Source organism: Nerophis lumbriciformis, linkage group LG24, assembly GCF_033978685.3.
Source record: "Nerophis lumbriciformis linkage group LG24, RoL_Nlum_v2.1, whole genome shotgun sequence".
Lineage (NCBI taxonomy): Eukaryota > Metazoa > Chordata > Actinopteri > Syngnathiformes > Syngnathidae > Nerophis > Nerophis lumbriciformis.
This window is the reverse complement of record NC_084571.2, coordinates 41,497,363-41,514,331: the sequence shown is the minus strand read 5'-3', so window position 1 is coordinate 41,514,331 and position 16,969 is coordinate 41,497,363. Positions and strand designations below refer to the sequence as shown.

Below are 16,969 nucleotides of genomic sequence, written 5' to 3'. Positions count from 1 at the left end.
CTGGCATTCTGCATCTTCCTTTTCACAATACCCCACAGATTTTCTATGGGGCTAAGGTCAGGGGAGTTGGCGGGCCAATTTAGAACAGAAATACCATGGTCCGTAAACCAGGCACGGGTAGATTTTGCGCTGTGTGCAGGCGCCAAGTCTTGTTGGAACTTGAAATCTCCATCTCCATAGAGCAGGTCAGCAGCAGGAAGCATGAAGTGCTCTAAAACTTGCTGGTAGACGGCTGCGTTGACCCTGGATCTCAGGAAACAGAGTGGACCGACACCAGCAGATGACATGGCACCCCAAACCATCACCCAACCATGCAAATTTTGCATTTCCTTTGGAAATCGAGGTCCCAGAGTCTGGAGGAAGACAGGAGAGGCACAGGATCCACGTTGCCTGAAGTCTAGTGTAAAGTTTCCACCATCAGTGATGGTTTGGGGTGCCATGTCATCTGCTGGTGTCGGTCCACTCTGTTTCCTGAGATCCAGGGTCAACGCAGCCGTCTACCAGCAAGTTTTAGAGCACTTCATGCTTCCTGCTGCTGACCTGCTCTATGGAGATGGAGATTTCAAGTTCCAACAGGACTTGGCGCCTGCACACAGCGCAAAATCTACCCCTGCCTGGTTTACGGACCATGGTATTTCTGTTCTAAATTGGCCCGCCAACTCCCCTGACCTTAGCCCCATAGAAAATCTGTGGGGTATTGTGAAAAGGAAGATGCAGAATGCCAGACCCAAAAACGCAGAAGAGTTGAAGGCCACTATCAGAGCAACCTGGGCTCTCATAACACCTGAGCAGTGCCAGAAACTCATCGACTCCATGCCACGCCGCATTAACGCAGTAATTGAGGCAAAAGGAGCTCCAACCAAGTATTGAGTATTGTACATGCTCATATTTTTCATTTTCATACTTTTCAGTTGGCCAACATTTCTAAAAATCCCTTTTTTGTATTAGCCTTAAGTAATATTCTAATTTTGTGACACACGGAATTTTGGATTTTCATTTGTTGCCACTTCAAATCATCAAAATTAAATGAAATAAACATTTGAATGCATCCGTCTGTGTGCAATGAATAAATATAATGTACAAGTTACACCTTTTGAATGCAATTACTGAAATAAATCAAGTTTTTCAAAATATTCTAATTTACTGGCTTTTACCTGTATATATATATATATATATATATATATATATATGAAATACTTGATTTGGTGAATTCTAGCTGTAAATATACTCCTCCCCTCTTAACCACGCCCCCGCCCCACCCCCGGGGAGGGGGAGAGAGGCACATTGTTCTTCGGCCAGGTGATGATGGGGGAAGGGTGTAGTTGAAGAAGTTTCGCGGGGTTTGGTGATGTTGAAAACAGGGACCAGGTTTGAACAAAGAATCCCCTGTGTCCTATGTAGTCCTTGGGGGTCCAGGTGACGCGGTGAAGACCCCCAGGGCCTCCGCACTGCCGACTCTGATGGCGGCCGGGGTGTCGTCGAAAGCCACAACGCCGCTGTCCTCACCGTTGTCTGGGTTGACTTCCTCCGTCTCCAGGCCGCCGACCGCACCGATGATCGTGGTGAAGTCCTCCGTCGCGCCGTCGATCTGCTGGAACGCAGGTGAGCACGGGTGTTGATGAGCAGATGAGGGCTGGCGGAGGTGGAGAGATAATGTTTTTAGCATAGCTCTGTCGAGGTCCGTAGCTAGGTTAGCTTCAATGGCGTCGTTAGCAACAGCATTGCTAGGCTTCGCCAGGCGGGACAGCATTAACCGTGTGGTTACAGGTCCAGGGTTTAGTTCAGTGTCTCCTGAGAGGAGAAGTAATAGTAGTATTTGTAAATGGCAGCAAATTTTGTTCAGGAGATAATTGCAGTTCTGGCATGTTACGTTTTTGTGCCTTTATTTTGAAGAGCCCACTCTTATTCTGTTACTTCCTTTATTGCTGATACTTGACTTCCTGCTGCCGTTCTGTCTGACTTCAACAGCATACTCACGTTACTCCAGGACTGGTAAAACATGCTCACAAAGATATATTTCTCATATTCTGTGTGAACATTTGTGAGAGGTTATTTTATTGTGCCTCGTGTTTGTGTTGTTTATATGTCACATTTAAGGAGAGTCACTCCGAGCTGTGTGTGGAAGCTAAGCTAACTAGCGGAGCAAACTTAGCGCCCTTGGAAGCGGAAGGAGGTAGGAGGAGACTAATGGTTTTATTTGTTGTAAAACAAGTGCTTCATTTCATTTAAAACAAACGGGAAAATGTCAGTATTTGTATTTAAATAAGAGCTGTAACTTGTAATTAAGCTTAATTCATGTGAAAATTCATTCTTTAAGTTTACTAAAGTTAAAGTTAAAGTAGCAATGATTGTCACACACACACTAGGTGTGGCGAAATTATTCTCTGCATTTGACCCATCACCCTTGATCACCCCCTGGGAGGTGAGGGGAGCAGTGGGCAGCAGCGGTGACCGCGCCCGGGAATGATTTTTGGTGATTTAACCCCCAATTCCAACCCTTGATGCTGAGTGCCAAGCAGGGAGGTAATGGGTCCCATTTTTATAGTCTTTGGTATGACTCGGCCGGGGTTTGAACTCACAACCTACCCATCTCAGGGCGGACACTCTAACCACTAGGCCACTGAGTAGGTAGGGGGTGCACCGTTTCTGGAGGTACTGCCATACCAGGTCGATGCGTGGAGTGGACGGAGCAAGCCCCTATTCCATCTCCCTGTTCCAAAAATCAATTTAATATATACCGTATTTTCCGCACTATAAGGCGCACCTAAAAACCACAATTTTTCTCAAAAGCTGACAGTGCGCCTAATAACCCGGTGCGCTTTATTACGATTCATTTTCATAAAGTTTCGGTCTCGCAACTTCGGTAAACAGCCGCCATCTTTTTTCCCGGTAGAACAGGAAGCGCTTCTTCTTCTACGCAAGCAACCGCCAAGGAAAGCACCCGCCCCCATAGAACAGGAAGCGCTTCACCCGCCCCCATAGAAAAGGAAGCGCTTCACCCGCCCCCGGAAGAAGAAGAAAAAACGCGCGGATATCACCGTACGTTTCATTTCCTGTTTACATCTGTAAAGACCACAAAATGGCTCCTAATAAGCGATCCGGTTCATAAAAAGACGCAATCTCTCCATCCGCACACGGATTACTACCGTATTTCACAGCAACTGATATTCCTGTGGAACGGGAGCACGTACGGTGAATATTCGCACCACAGGGAATGAAGTCATCCTTCACTGTGGTTCTAGCTTGCCATGCTAACTTCCACTCATGGTGATATTCAAAAGGAAGACCTTGCCAAAAGAGACCTTTCCAGCCGGCGTCATCATAAAAGCTAACTCGAAGGGATGGATGGATGAAGAAAAGATGAGCGAGTGGTTAAGGGAAGTTTACGCGAAGAGGCCGGGTGGCTTTTTTCACACAGCTCCGAAGGCGAACACACCTTCACTAAGACGGGCAGACAGCGCCGGACGACATACGCCAACATCTGCCAGTGGATCGTAAATGCTTGGGCAGATATTTCGGTCACAACTGTGGTCCGAGCTTTCCGGAAGGCAGGATTCACAGAACAACAGCGACACTGACTCCCGATGACTTCTACGAGACGGAACCGGCCATTTTGGATCCCGTATTCGCCCAACTTTTCAATTCGGACACCGAAGACGAAGAATTCGAAGGATTTACGAATGAAGAATAACTTCAGAAGGTGAGCGCTATGTTTATTTTGTGTGTTGTGACATTAACGTTAAAGCAACATTATGTTGCTATTGTTCTACACCATTTTGAATTTTACTATGTTTGTGATTGCACATTTGCGTACATTTTGGGACAGAGTTGTTAGAACGCTGGTTTTCAATATATTATTAAAGTTTGACTGAACTATCTGACTGTTTTTTTGACATTCACTTTAGCGCAGCGTTTTTTTGACATTCACTTTAGCGCAGCGTAGGCGCGGCTTTTAGTCCGGGGCGGCTTATTGGTGGACAAAATTATGAAATATGTAATTCATAGAAGGTGCGGCTAATAATCCGGTGCGCCTTATAGTGCGGAAAATACGGTAGTCCCCGGATAGGGGACGTATCAGATATTAAACTGATAAGAAAAGATACTACACTTGATCTTAGCCAAAAGGCCGAGAAGCGATGAGAAAAAGATTTGTTTATAAGTTTGAAAATGTAAACATGATTTATGTATTGTTTGTGGAAATATGGCATTTGTATTTTCTGTCCATCTTCATAGTTTTCACGGTGTCAAAATTGTGAGGAGAAGAGGAGGAGAGAATTAAAGTTGCACCAGTCGAAGCTCTCTGCATCTTGTGTCATTAATCCAAGTGGGCCGCTACAGTATTGTTGACCTTCGGTCTATCCTTCCAGTCAGGGGCATGTTTCTTCTGTTTCTATCCGCACTTAAGCATGAGGCTATCACGTTAGCTCCGAAGCTAAAGTGCTTCGCCGATGTATTGCCGTGGAGATAAAAGTCACTGTGATTGTCCATTTCGCGTTCTCGACTCTCATTTTCAAGAGGATTTAGTACCCGAGGTGGTTTGAAATACAAATCCGTGATCCACAATAGAAAAAGGAGAAAGTGTGGAATCCAACTTGTAAGCTACGGTCAGAGCGGGAAAAAAAGTCCAGGTTATGCTTTAAAGTCATATCCAACAATTGCGACGACGACTTTTATTGTCAACTGAGTTTTGCTTTTTAATGATTTCTGCTGGTGGTGTGCCTCCGCATTTTTTCAATGAAAAAATAGTGTCTCGGCTCAAAAAAGGTTGATAAACACTACATTAGGCGCATCGGGTTATAAGGCGCACTGTCGATTTTTGAGAAAATAAAAGGATTTTAGGTGCGTCTTACAGTCTGAAAAATACAGTAACCGACTAATGCCTACATTCTCCTAAACAGGCCCGGCCCTAACCAATCAGGCGCCCTAGGCAAGATTTTAGGTGGCGCCCCCCCACATCGGCAGTGAAGTGTATATACTCACAAGAAACCGAATAGCTTTGCCTTTGACCTTTTTTTTTAACTTACAACTATACCGAATATATAAAGGGGTGGAAAAGTGACTATTACCTGCAGGGCAAACATTAGCTAACCAGAAGGCAATAACAATGTAAACAAAAAACACCTGCTTAAAATATCTAATACAAATGTCCCTGAGGAATGTAAGGTGGGAGTACTGTAATTACCTAACGTTACATTATTATTTTCCTTAACAATTTAGCCCCCTCCACAATATTAACCCGACGTTAAAACAGAACTAGCTATTTATTGATTAGCAATTGCCGAATCATGTAACATTAGCTTAATGCTAAAAAGCCAGGTTACTATCACATTCTGTAACAGACAAATAATTTCATAATTTTTCTCCTCCTCTTCTTTTCTCTTTTTTCTTCCCTGGGCACCTGACAGTTTTGGCCGTTTTGACATCTTGTGTTGATTTTTTGATGTGGTGACGTCCAAAAAGAGTCATGATACGGGAAGGGAGGGGGCGCACCGTGCGGGGGGAGGAGGGGGGGGGGTGTAATGTTGTAACAAATAATATTTCTATTAAATAGGCTTTACTTTGCATTTTAATTAACGTGGGATTATTTTTTGTATTTAGAAATAATAGTACCAACTTTTTTTTTTCTTTTTTTTTCCTCCAACATTTGTGGCACTGGCGTGGCGCCCCCTGATGGACGGCGCCCTTAGCATTTGCCTATACGGCCTATGCCACGGGCCGGCCCTGTCCGTGATCCACAATAGAAAAAGGAGAAAGTGTGGAATCCAACTTGTAAGCTACGGTCAGAGCGGGAAAAAAAAGTCCAGGTTATGCTTTAAAGTCATATCCAACAATTGCGACGACGACTTTTATTGTCAACTGAGTTTTGCTTTTTAATGATTTCTGCTGGTGGTGTGCCTCCGCATTTTTTCAATGAAAAAATAGTGTCTCGGCTCAAAAAAGGTTAGGCACATCGGGTTATAAGGCGCACTGTCGATTTTTGAGAAAATAAAAGGATTTTAGGTGCGCCTTACAGTCTGAAAAATACAGTAACCGACTAATGCCTACATTCTCCTAAAATTACAACACAATTCGAGTAAAATTTGTTATTTTTGTGTAATATTTTGGTCATTTTTGCAATTACAATTGAACAACTAATCAATACTTTGCTGCCCTAAAGTCGAATGTTTTTTAAATTGTATGTTTGAAAAATAAAATGAACAGATATAGGGCAGGGCCGACATCCGGGCAACTGAGCTACATACGGGTTCTTCGAGCCATAGCAACCTGACTGGCGTTGAAAACAAACCGTCGCCATTACTCTTTAACCTGTCGACCTGCGCTCATTAAACCCGTCATTCTGCCTCCAAAATGCCAAAAAACGGTGTTGTTTTTGGTTGTGCAAACCACAACTGGAAACAGGGAAAACAAAGGTCCTATTTTGTTCTGCCAAAGCGTGCTAAAAGCCCACAGAGACGAGACAAATGGCTCGCAGCTTTACACCGGGAAAACGAGGACGGTTCTCACTGGAGTCCCCCAAAATCCCGGGTCGTGTGTTCGGATCACTTCGTTTCTGGTAAATATAAGGAACAAAAATCCACCTTCTTAACCACAACTTGGCTATACCGTCCATGCTAATGTTGAACCCGTTGAATTTTTACTGAATAACGTTCGACAGCTGAAGTTGTTGTTGTTGCACAACAATAACATACGGTATAAAGGCTATTTCCAGTAATTCAGCAAATAATAAATCATAATACTGAACTGAATTTGAATGAGCTCTCTACAGATATAATAAATATACAGATACTGGTAGCCACCGTGTCATCCTTATTATCATTTATCAACATACCTTGGGTGATTTAACAATTTTTATGTGATTTATTCGTTATATAACAACCGAAGCTAACAACCGACCTGGTGCGCTTGTGAGGTAGACATAAAGATTTCCAAATTCCATGTCCGGCCATTGTGTAGGATTATCAGTCCACGCATCTGCTGGAAGGTGGTAAGGGCAGTCGTTTAATCCAACTACAGAACATTTTAACTCGTATCTTAACCTAGCCTCACTGGAAAGACTATTTACATAATCATACGCCATTCAGAACAGTTTAAAATGCCGTGAAACCTCGTTAAATGCCTTTTCTGTCAATGCTGTGTTCGCTGTGAGCTGGTTTGTTTTCAACGAATTCAATATGGCGACCGGTTGCTAGGGGATTGGCAGGCGGAAGTGACGTAGGTCCGCCCTCGCCTATTGCGGGTGTCAAATTTTGTTGTTGCTTTTAAAATTGCAGGCTGTGTAATAAATGATGATCCTAACCTTGGATTTGTAACATTCCTCAGACTCCTGGATGTTTTTGGAGGCCAGGTTGTGGTACTGCAGGCGGACGTCCCTCAGAGCGGCAGTCGAGACGTGACGCTTACTGTACACAGGGCTACGTTCCGATGAGGAGAAGTCAGCGGTGAGGCTCTTTATCCTGTCGCCTTTCATTAGTCCCAGGTGCGTTGATTGCAGATTGCCTCCGGCGTGGGCGCGGTCTGCGCAGCGCGTGCAGGGGCGTGTCTAGCGGCGTGCTCTGTGGAGCTTCTAGGTGCTGGACTGCACGTGCGCCGTAACAGTATGTATATGTGTATATCTGAAAACAGATCCTTGTGGCACACCCAAATCACTAATTATTCAGTCTGATTTTACACCATTCATTTGAACACATTGTTGTAGCATTGCCCATTTTATTTTTATTCAAAAAGTTGAAAAAGCAGCTAGATAGGCTCCAGCGACCCCCCCGCGATCCCTAAAGGGACGAGCGGTAGAAAATGGCGCATCGGGTTATAAGGCGCACTGTCGATTTGAGAAAATAAAAGGATTTTAGGTGCGCCTTACAGTCTGAAAAATACAGTAACCGACTAATGCCTACATTCTCCTAAAATTACAACACAATTCGAGTAAAATTTGTATTTTTGTGTAATATTTTGTCGAATGTTTTTTAAATTGTATGTTTGAAAAATAAAATGAACAGATATTGCGGGTGTGGAATTTTGTTGTTGCTTTTGAAATTGCAGGCTGTGTAATAAATGATGATCCTAACCTTGGATTTGTAACATTCCTCAGACTCCTGGATGTTTTTGGAGGCCAGGTTGTGGTACTGCAGGCGGACGTCCCTCAGAGCGGCAGTCGAGACGTGACGCTTACTGTACACAGGGCTACGTTCCGATGAGGAGAAGTCAGCGGTGAGGCTCTTTATCACACTCCATGTGTGTGTGAATGGGTAAATGTGGAAGTAGTGTCAAAGCGCTTTGAGTACCTTGAAGGTAGAAAAGCGCTATACAAGTACAACCCATTTATCCTGTCGCCTTTCATTAGTCCCAGGTGCGTTGATTGCAGATTGCCTCCGGCGTGGGCGCGGTCTGCGCAGCGCGTGCAGGGGCGTGTCTAGCGGCGTGCTCTGTGGACCTTCTAGGTGCTGGACTGCGCGTGCGCCGTAACAGTATGTATATCTGAAAACAGATCTTTGTGACACACCCAAATCACTAATTCATACCTGCCAACTACTCCGGTTTTCCCGTAATTAGTACGGTTTTCATCAACCTATTCCGGGTTACGGTTGCAGTGATAAAAAATACGGTTTTTCATTAATTAAAAATTTATTTTTTTTAAATGCGCGAGGCTATTTATAGCACCGCTGCCAAGCACGAGGCACCTGTTGCCATTGTTTCCAAACGAGCGAACGATCATGGAATCAGCCGGAGAAACATCACAAACGAGTCTTAAACCGAAAAGAAAACTGCAGTCATTCCGTGAAGAATATTCAAAAGCCTATCCGGGAATAATTATCCGTTCCAAAAAGGGTGAAAACTACGCGAATTGCACCTTGTGCAGACAAGATTTTTCGATCGGACACGGAGGAATTAGCGATGTAAAAGACCACGTTGGGACAAAAAAACACAAGTCTAATGCCGTTGCTAGCGATACAAGTGGAAAACTTTCAACGTTTTTCGGATTTTAGCCACAAAAAGGTAATGACACCAATGTTATCTATTGGAATTGTTTAGTACTGTTATACTGTTAAAAGTGTTTATACTATTCATGCTTTCAAGTCCAAGTTGAAGAAATCTTGTTAAATGTTGACAGCATAACTACCAAAATACAGAAGTATGTCCTTAATATTTTTGCAGTGCTATTTCTGTTGAAAAGTTCAAATGATTACATTAGAGATGTGATGTGCCACTTTTCAAGTGTCTGATGGCTTCAATTCATTTTCATTCATTTTTCATATTTTGAATTCTTTTGAAAGGCTTACAAAAAAACTACATTTGAATTGTAATTCCATGCTATTGACAGGACTATTAATTTTAATGAAGTTAGCTTACCATGTTTACAGTATGATAATTGTGATAGAAATGTGAATTTTAGGCACAGAATATTTTATACAATTGAACAAGGCAGTAGATTATACAAGCTTGGACAGAAAGTTAATAATGACACCAATTTTTTTTTTAATGGAATTGTTTAGTACTGTTTTACCATTTGTTTACTGTAAAAAGTGTTTATACTGTTTATACTTTCAATGAACAAATTGAAGTCTTGTGAAAGGTTGACAGGATAACTGGCATTAACTGTCAAAATAATTTCAAACTATTGAAGTTAGCTGTCAACATGTCAATCAACCCATATGATTTTTGCTGTAATATTTTTGTTTTGAAAAGTCACTGTGACTGATAGAAAAGTGATGGTTTTAGCAACATTTTAACCTGTCTGAATGCTAATAATCATTTTGCGTCGGGGGGCGAAGCCTGAACCCTCCACCAGGACTTTGTCCTGGACCTACCGGGGCCTGCGGCCCTTGGACCCTGGCTACTAGGTTTTTCTGATTTCAAAAGTTGGCAGGTATGCTAATTATTCAGTCTGATTTTACACCATTCATTTGAACACATTGTTGTAGCATTGTCAATTTTTTTTATTCAAAAAGTTGAAAAAGCAGCTTGGATAGGCTCCAGCGACTCCCCACGATCCCTAAAGGGACAAGCGGTAGAAAATGGTATGGATGGATGGATGATACACAAAACTTTAACTTCTCAGCAGCGCACACACACCTTTAATAAAAAAGACGACAATCAGAATGTGTGATATTTACACAAATATGTACGAAAATGTACGTATGTATCAGTGAAGTTATGTATGTTACCTTATTTTGACTTTTTATTTCTTTTGCTTTTTGGCCACAGGCATCTCTGGGTCTGACTGGCACCTTCATCAGGATCATTGTCGTCTTCCCCCTCTTCAGAAAGTTGAGCCATGGAGAAAAAGTTATCACAAAATACTCCTCCAGTTTGGAAGATCTTCTTGGTAGAATCCATCTCAACTTGGTTAGTCTTCTTGTCAGATACAAGAGCGGCCTGTTTGCTCCTGTACTCCATGCCACTTATTTTGGCCTCCATCACTTCTCGCTGGCGTGGCTCCAGTTGGGCCAAGATCAGTTCAAAGTCCTGTTCAACACAAGTAAATACTGGCAATCAATATGGCGTGATATATCTGCAGTAACAGAGCGTAAAAGCTAAACACATTTTTATCTGTATTTGACTTTATTAAATGTACCGTATTTTCCGCACTATAAGCCGCCCCGGGTTATTAGCCGCACCTTCAATGAATGGCATATTTCAAAACTTTGTTCACCTATAAGCCGCCCCAGGTTATAAGCCGCACCTACGCTGCGCTAAAGGGAATGTCAAAAAAACAGTCAGATAGGTCAGTCAAACTTTAATAATATATTACAAACCAGCGTTCTAACAACTCTGTTCACCCCCAAAATGTAATGTGCAATCACAAAAATAGTAACACTCAAAATAGTGCAGAGCAATAGCAACATCAATAACTCAACGTTGCTAGAATGTTAATGTCACACAACACACAAAATAAACATTTAAAGCTCACTTTCTGAAGTTATTCCTCATCCATAAATCCCTCGAATTCTTCTTCGGTGTCTGAATTAAAAAGTTGTGCGAATACGGCATCCAAAATGGCGTGGGCGCGGTCTGCGCAGCGCGTGCAGGGGCGTGTCTAGCGGCGTGCTCTGTGGAGCTTCTAGGTGCTGGACTGCGCGTGCGCCGTAACAGTATGTATATCTGAAAATAGATCCTTGTGGCACACCCAAATCACTAATTATTCAGTCTGATTTTACACCATTCATTTGAACACATTGTTGTAGCATTGTCCATTTTTTTTTTATTCAAAAAGTTGAAAAAGCAACTGAGATAGGCTCCAGCGATCCCAAAAGGGACAAGCGGTAGAAAATGGGATGGCTGATACACAAAACTTTAACTTCTCAGCAGCGCACACACACCTTTAATAAAAAAGACGACAATCAGAATCAGTGATATTTACACAAACAAGTACGAAAATGTACGTATGTATCAGTGAAGTTATGTATGTTACCATATTTTGACTTTTTATTTCTTTTGCTTTTTGGCCGTCCCTGGGTCTGACTGGCACCTTCATCAGGATCATTGTCGTCTTCCCCCTCTTCAGAAAGTTGAGCCGTGGAGAAAAAGTTAATCACAAAATACTCCTCCAGTTTTGAAGTATATGAACTGGGGCGGCGGACCACCTTTTTCCCGCTGGGGTAGGATGTCCATAGCTTCATCACGCTCGTTGTCACCATCTCCAGGAGGTGTAGCTGTGGAGAAAACAGTGATCAGTAATTCTTCCTCCAGTTGGAAGTATATGAACACAAGCACTTACGAGGTGGCGTTCCTCCTCTTCCATACTGTGTTTGGAGTTCAGTTGTTGTTGATGTTTCGGTTAATGTAAGATACAGAAATACAAGTTACAAATGAAACAGTTCATTATCAGCCCACTTATGTAATCATACCTTTGCCTTGAGTTCTGCCAGCTTAATTTCATATCCTCGTTCTGCCTCAAGCAACTTCACTGCAAGAGATGGTTTAAATTTAACCACAATATTGTAATGTCACATTGTAGAATCTACGTTCCTTACAGTCAACATTGATGTTGTCTATCTCACATTGGAGACTTCTCTTGGCAGTTCGGTAAGTATTCCTGTCACATTCAAATTTCTCCTGGAGAGTTTTTATGTCTCTTTTATAAGTCTGCTTGGCAGATTGGTAAGTCTGCTCGAGAGTTTTTATGTCTCTTTTGTAAGTCTGCTCGAGAGTTTTTATGTCTCTTTTGTAAGTCTCCTTGGCAGATTGGTAAGTCTGCTTGAGAGCTTCCTTTGTGGAGTTGTAAATGCTCTCGACAGATTGGAAGATCTTTGTGGTAGAATCCATCTCAACTTTCTTATTCTTCTTGTTAGATACAAGAGTGGCCTGTTTGCTCCTGTACTTGAGACCACTTATTTTGGCCACCATCATTTGTTGCTGGAGTGGCTTCATTTGGGCCAAGAGCTGTTCACAGTCCTGTTCAACACAAGTAAATACTGGCAATCAATATGGCGTGATATATCTGCAGTAACAGAGCGTAAAAGCCAAACACACATTTTTATCTGTATTTGACTTTATTAAATGTATTTATATTATCATTTGATGCAGCCGGGCCGGAGCAGGAGGGGATAGAAGAAAAAGAAAAAAGTAGTCAAACCTCTTTCTTGAGTTCTGCCAGCTTTATTTCATACCCTCGTTCTGCCTTCAGCAACTTCACTTCAAGAGATGGTTTAAATTGAACAACAATATTGTAATGTCACATTGTAGAATCTACGTTCCTTACAGTCACAATTGAAGTTGTCCATCTTAGATTTGAGATTTCTCTTGGCAATTTCGTAAGTATTACTGTCACTTTCGAATTTCTCCTCGAGAGTTTTTATGTCTTTTTTGTAAGTCTGCTTGGCAGATTGGTGAGTCTCCTCGAGAGTTTTCTTGGTGGAGTTATAAATGCTCTCGACAGATTGGAAGATCTTCTTGGTAGAATCCATCTCAACTTGGTTAGTCTTCTTGTCAGATACAAGAGCGGCCTGTTTGCTCCTGTACTCCATGCCATTTATTTTGGCCTCCATCACTTCTCGCTGTGTCTAGCGGCGTGCTCTGTGGAGCTTCTAGGTGCTGGACTGCGCGTGCGCCGTAACAGTATGTATATCTGAAAATAGATCCTTGTGGCACACCCAAATCACTAATTATTCAGTCTGATTTTACACCATTTATTTGAACACATTGTTGTAGCATTGCCCATTTTTTTTTTATTCAAAAAGTTGAAAAAGCAACTGAGAGGCTCCAGCGACCCCCCGCGATCCCAAAAGGGACAAGCGGTAGAAAATGGGATGGATGGATGGATGACACACAAAACTAACTTCTCAGCAGCGCAAACACACCTTTAATAAAAAAGACGACAATCAGAATGTGTGATATTTACACAAATAAGTACGAAAATGTACGTATGTATCAGTGAAGTTATGTATGTTACCTTATTTTGACTTTTTATTTCTTTTGCTTTTTGGCCGTCCCTGGGTCTGACTGGCACCTTCATCAGGATTATTGTCGTCTTCCCCCTCTTCAGAAAGTTGAGCCGTGGAGAAAAAGTTAATCACAAAATACTCCTCCAGTTTTGAAGTATATGAACTGGGGCGGCGGACCACCTTTTTCCCGCTGGGGTAGGATGTCCATAGCTTCATCACGCTCGTTGTCACCATCTCCAGGAGGTGTAGCTGTGGAGAAAACAGTTATCAGTAATTCTTCCTCCAGTTGGAAGTATATGAACACAAGCACTTACGAGGTGGCGTTCCTCCTCTTCCATACTGTGTTTGGAGTTCAGTTGTTGTTGATGTTTCGGTTAATGTAAGATACAGAAATACAAGTTACAAATGAAACAGTTCATTATCAGCCCACTTATGTAATCATACCTTTGCCTTGAGTTCTGCCAGCTTAATTTCATATCCTCGTTCTGCCTCAAGCAACTTCACTGCAAGAGATGGTTTAAATTGAACAACAATATTGTAATGTCACATTGTAGAATCTACGTTCCTTACAGTCAATATTGATGTTGTCTATCTCACATTGGAGACTTCTCTTGGCAGTTCGGTAAGTATTCCTGTCACATTCAAATTTCTCCTGGAGAGTTTTTATGTCTCTTTTATAAGTCTGCTTGGCAGATTGGTTAGTCTGCTCGAGAGTTTTTATGTCTCTTTTGTAAGTCTCCTTGGCAGATTGGTAAGTCTGCTTGAGAGCTTCCTTTGTGGAGTTGTAAATGCTCTCGACAGATTGGAAGATCTTTGTGGTAGAATCCATCTCAACTTTCTTATTCTTCTTGTTAGATACAAGAGCGGCCTGTTTGCTCCTGTACTCGAGGGCACTTATTTTGGCCACCATCATTTGTTGCTGGAGTGGCTTCATTTGGGCCAAGAGCTGTTCACAGTCCTGTTCAACACAAGTAAATAGTGGCAATCAATATGGCGTGATATATCTGCAGTAACAGAGCGTAAAAGCTAAACACACATTTTTATCTGTATTTGACTTTATTAAATGTATTTATATTATCATTTGGTGCAGCCGGGCCAGAGCAGGAGGGGATAGAAAAAAAGAAAAAAGTAGTCAAACCTCTTTCTTGAGTTCTGCCAGCTTTATTTCATACCCTCGTTCTGCCTTCAGCAACTTCACTGCAAGAGATGGTTTAAATTGAACCACAATATTGTAATGTCACATTGTAGATTCTACGTTCCTTACAGTCACAATTGAAGTTGTCCATCCTAGATTTGAGATTTCTCTTGGCAATTTCGTAAGTATTACTGTCACTTTTGAATTTCTCCTCGAGAGTTTTTATGTCTTTTTTGTAAGTCTGCTTGGCAGATTGGTGAGTCTCCTCGAGAGTTTTTATGTCGTTGTGGTAAATCTGCTTGGCAGATTGGTGAGTCTCCTCGAGAGTTTTGTTGGTGGAGTTATAAATGCTCTCTACAGATTGGAAGATCTTCTTGGTAGAATCCATCTCAACTTGGTTAGTCTTCTTGTCAGATACAAGAGCGGCCTGTTTGCTCCTGTACTCCATGCCACTTATTTTGGCCTCCATCACTTCTCGCTGTGTCTAGCGGCGTGCTCTGTGGAGCTTCTAGGTGCTGGACTGCGCGTGCGCCGTAACAGTATGTATATCTGAAAATAGATCCTTGTGGCACACCCAAATCACTAATTATTCAGTCTGATTTTACACCATTCATTTGAACACATTGTTGTAGCATTGTCAATTTTTTTTTATTCAAAAAGTTGAAAAAGCAGCTGAGATAGGCTCCAGCGATCCCAAAAGGGACAAGCGGTAGAAAATGGGATGGATGGATGGATGATACACAAAACTTTAACTTCTCAGCAGCGCACACACAACTTTAATAAAAAGGACGACAATCAGACTGAGTGATATTTACACAAATAAGTACGAAAATGTACGTATGTATCAGTGAAGTTATGTATAATATCTTATTTTGACTTTTTTTTTCTTTTGCTTTTTGGCCGTCCCTGGGTCGGACTGGCACCTTCATCAGGATCATAGTCGTCTTCCCCCTCTTCAGAAAGTTCAGTAGTGGAGAAAAAGTTAATCACAAAATACTCCTCCAGTTTTGAAGCATATGAACTGGGGCGGCGGACCACCTTTTTCCCGCTGGGGTAGGATGTCCATAGCTTCATCACGCTCGTTGTCACCATCTCCAGGAGGTGTCGCTGTGGAGAAAACAGTTATCAGTAATTCTTCCTCCAGTTGGAAGTATATGAACACAAGCACTTACGAGGTGGCGTTCCTCCTCTTCCATACTGTGTTTGGAGTTCAGTTGTTGTTGATGTTTCGGTTAATGTAAGATACAGAAATACAAGTTACAAATGAAACAGTTCATTATCAGCCCACTTATGTAATCATACCTTTGCCTTGAGTTCTGCCAGCTTAATTTCATATGCTCGTTTTGCATCAAGCAACTTCACTGCAAGAGATGGTTTAAATTTAACAACAATATTGTAATGTCACATTGTAGAATCTACGTTCCTTACAGTCAACATTGATGTTGTCTATCTCACATTGGAGATTTCTCTTGGCAGTTCGGTAAGTATTCCTGTCACATTCAAATTTCTCCTCGAGAGTTTTTATGTCTCTTTTATAAGTCTGCTTGGCAGATTGGTAAGTCTCCTCGAGAGTTTTTATGTTGTTGTGGTAAGTCTGCTCGAGAGTTTTTATGTCTCTTTTGTAAGTCTCCTTGGCAGATTGGTAAGTCTGCTTGAGAGCTTCCTTAGTGGAGTTGTAAATGCTCTCGACAGATTGGAAGATCTTCTTGGTAGAATCCATCTCAACCTTCTTATTCTTCTTGTCAGAAAGAAGAGCGGCCTGTTTGCTCCTGTACTCGAGGCTACTTTTTTGGCCGCCATCATTTGTTGCTGGAGTGGCTCCAGTTGGGCCAAGATCAGTTCAATGTCCTGTTCAACACAAGTAAATACTGGCAATCAATATGGCGTGATATATCTGCAGTAACAGAGCGTAAAAGCTAAAGCCACATTTTTATCTGTATTTGACTTTATTAAATGTATTTATATTATCATTTGATGCAGCCGGGCCGGAGCAGGAGGGGATAGAAAGCGGAAAAAAGGGAAGACAGAGGGGGAAATTGTGGGGACAAGAGGGGGATTATTAGCCCGCAGCTGATATTTTAAAGTGAAGTGAATTATATTTATATAGCGCTATACAGGCCCATGGCACATTCTGAAAATACTATTTATTTTTTTCCCCCTAAAAATACTAGTAATATAAACAAATACATAACAAAAGTGGAATAAAAAAGCTTACAGGTGAAATGTCATTTAGAAAATGTTGCAACGTTGACGAATAAAACAGAGCAGTTTTTTTTGTTACGGCGCACGCGCAGTCCGCTTTTTACCGCTTCTGCAGGAGCACCGCTAGACACGCCCCCGTGAGCATACTTGCCAACCCTCCCGAATTTTCCGGGAGACTCCCGAATTTCAGTGCCTCTCCCCAAAATCTCCCGGGACAACCATTCTCCCGAATTTCTCCCGATTTCCAGCCGGA

The 16,969-nt window shown here is 42.1% G+C and overlaps 1 protein-coding gene, 1 long non-coding RNA gene and 2 pseudogenes across 3 annotated transcripts; all 4 read right to left on the bottom strand.

Moving 5' to 3' along the window:
* Positions 1-2,630: 2,630 nt before the first annotated feature.
* Positions 2,631-2,755, bottom strand: LOC133620715 (U2 spliceosomal RNA; annotated as a pseudogene).
* A 1,213-nt stretch (positions 2,756-3,968) lies between these two features.
* On the bottom strand, positions 3,969-4,138 carry LOC133620707 (U2 spliceosomal RNA; annotated as a pseudogene).
* Positions 4,139-10,961: 6,823 nt separating this feature from the next.
* LOC133620521 (uncharacterized) lies at positions 10,962-15,332 on the bottom strand. 2 transcript variants are annotated; one of them, XM_061982099.2, is made up of 10 exons: positions 14,644-15,279; positions 14,518-14,576; positions 13,950-14,337; positions 12,572-12,630; positions 11,970-12,390; positions 11,844-11,902; positions 11,714-11,738; positions 11,580-11,648; positions 11,408-11,494; positions 10,962-11,110 (listed from the first exon to the last, which is right to left on the bottom strand). In XM_061982099.2, the coding sequence occupies exons 1-10, from the start codon at positions 14,981-14,983 to the stop codon at positions 10,962-10,964; spliced, it is 1,656 nt and encodes a 551-aa protein (XP_061838083.1). In that variant the 5' UTR covers positions 14,984-15,279. The 2 variants fall into 2 exon arrangements, with proteins under 2 accessions (XP_061838083.1, XP_061838084.1); XM_061982100.1 differs by lacking the exon at positions 10,962-11,110 and adding an exon at positions 11,269-11,315 and having other exon boundaries at positions 14,644-15,332.
* A 347-nt stretch (positions 15,333-15,679) lies between these two features.
* LOC140679806 (uncharacterized) lies at positions 15,680-16,325 on the bottom strand. Its single transcript, XR_012051155.1, has 3 exons — positions 15,943-16,325; positions 15,817-15,875; positions 15,680-15,711 (listed from the first exon to the last, which is right to left on the bottom strand). It is a non-coding gene; the product is annotated as an uncharacterized lncRNA (long non-coding RNA).
* Between the last annotated feature and the right edge of the window lie 644 nt (positions 16,326-16,969).

What these genes read in the sequence shown, in the direction of transcription:
- LOC133620521 (XM_061982099.2), bottom strand. Translation starts at nt 14,983, where the DNA reads ATGGAGGCCAAAATAAGTGGCATGGAGTACAGGAGCAAACAGGCCGCT. An exon ending in AGACAACATCAATATTGACT is followed by an intron (nt 12,631 to 13,949) that starts GTAAGGAACGTA and finishes CATCTCTTGAAG; the next exon opens with TGAAGTTGCTGAAGGCAGAA. An exon ending in CCTACCCCAGCGGGAAAAAG is followed by an intron (nt 11,495 to 11,579) that starts GTGGTCCGCCGC and finishes AACTTTCTGAAG; the next exon opens with AGGGGGAAGACGACAATGAT.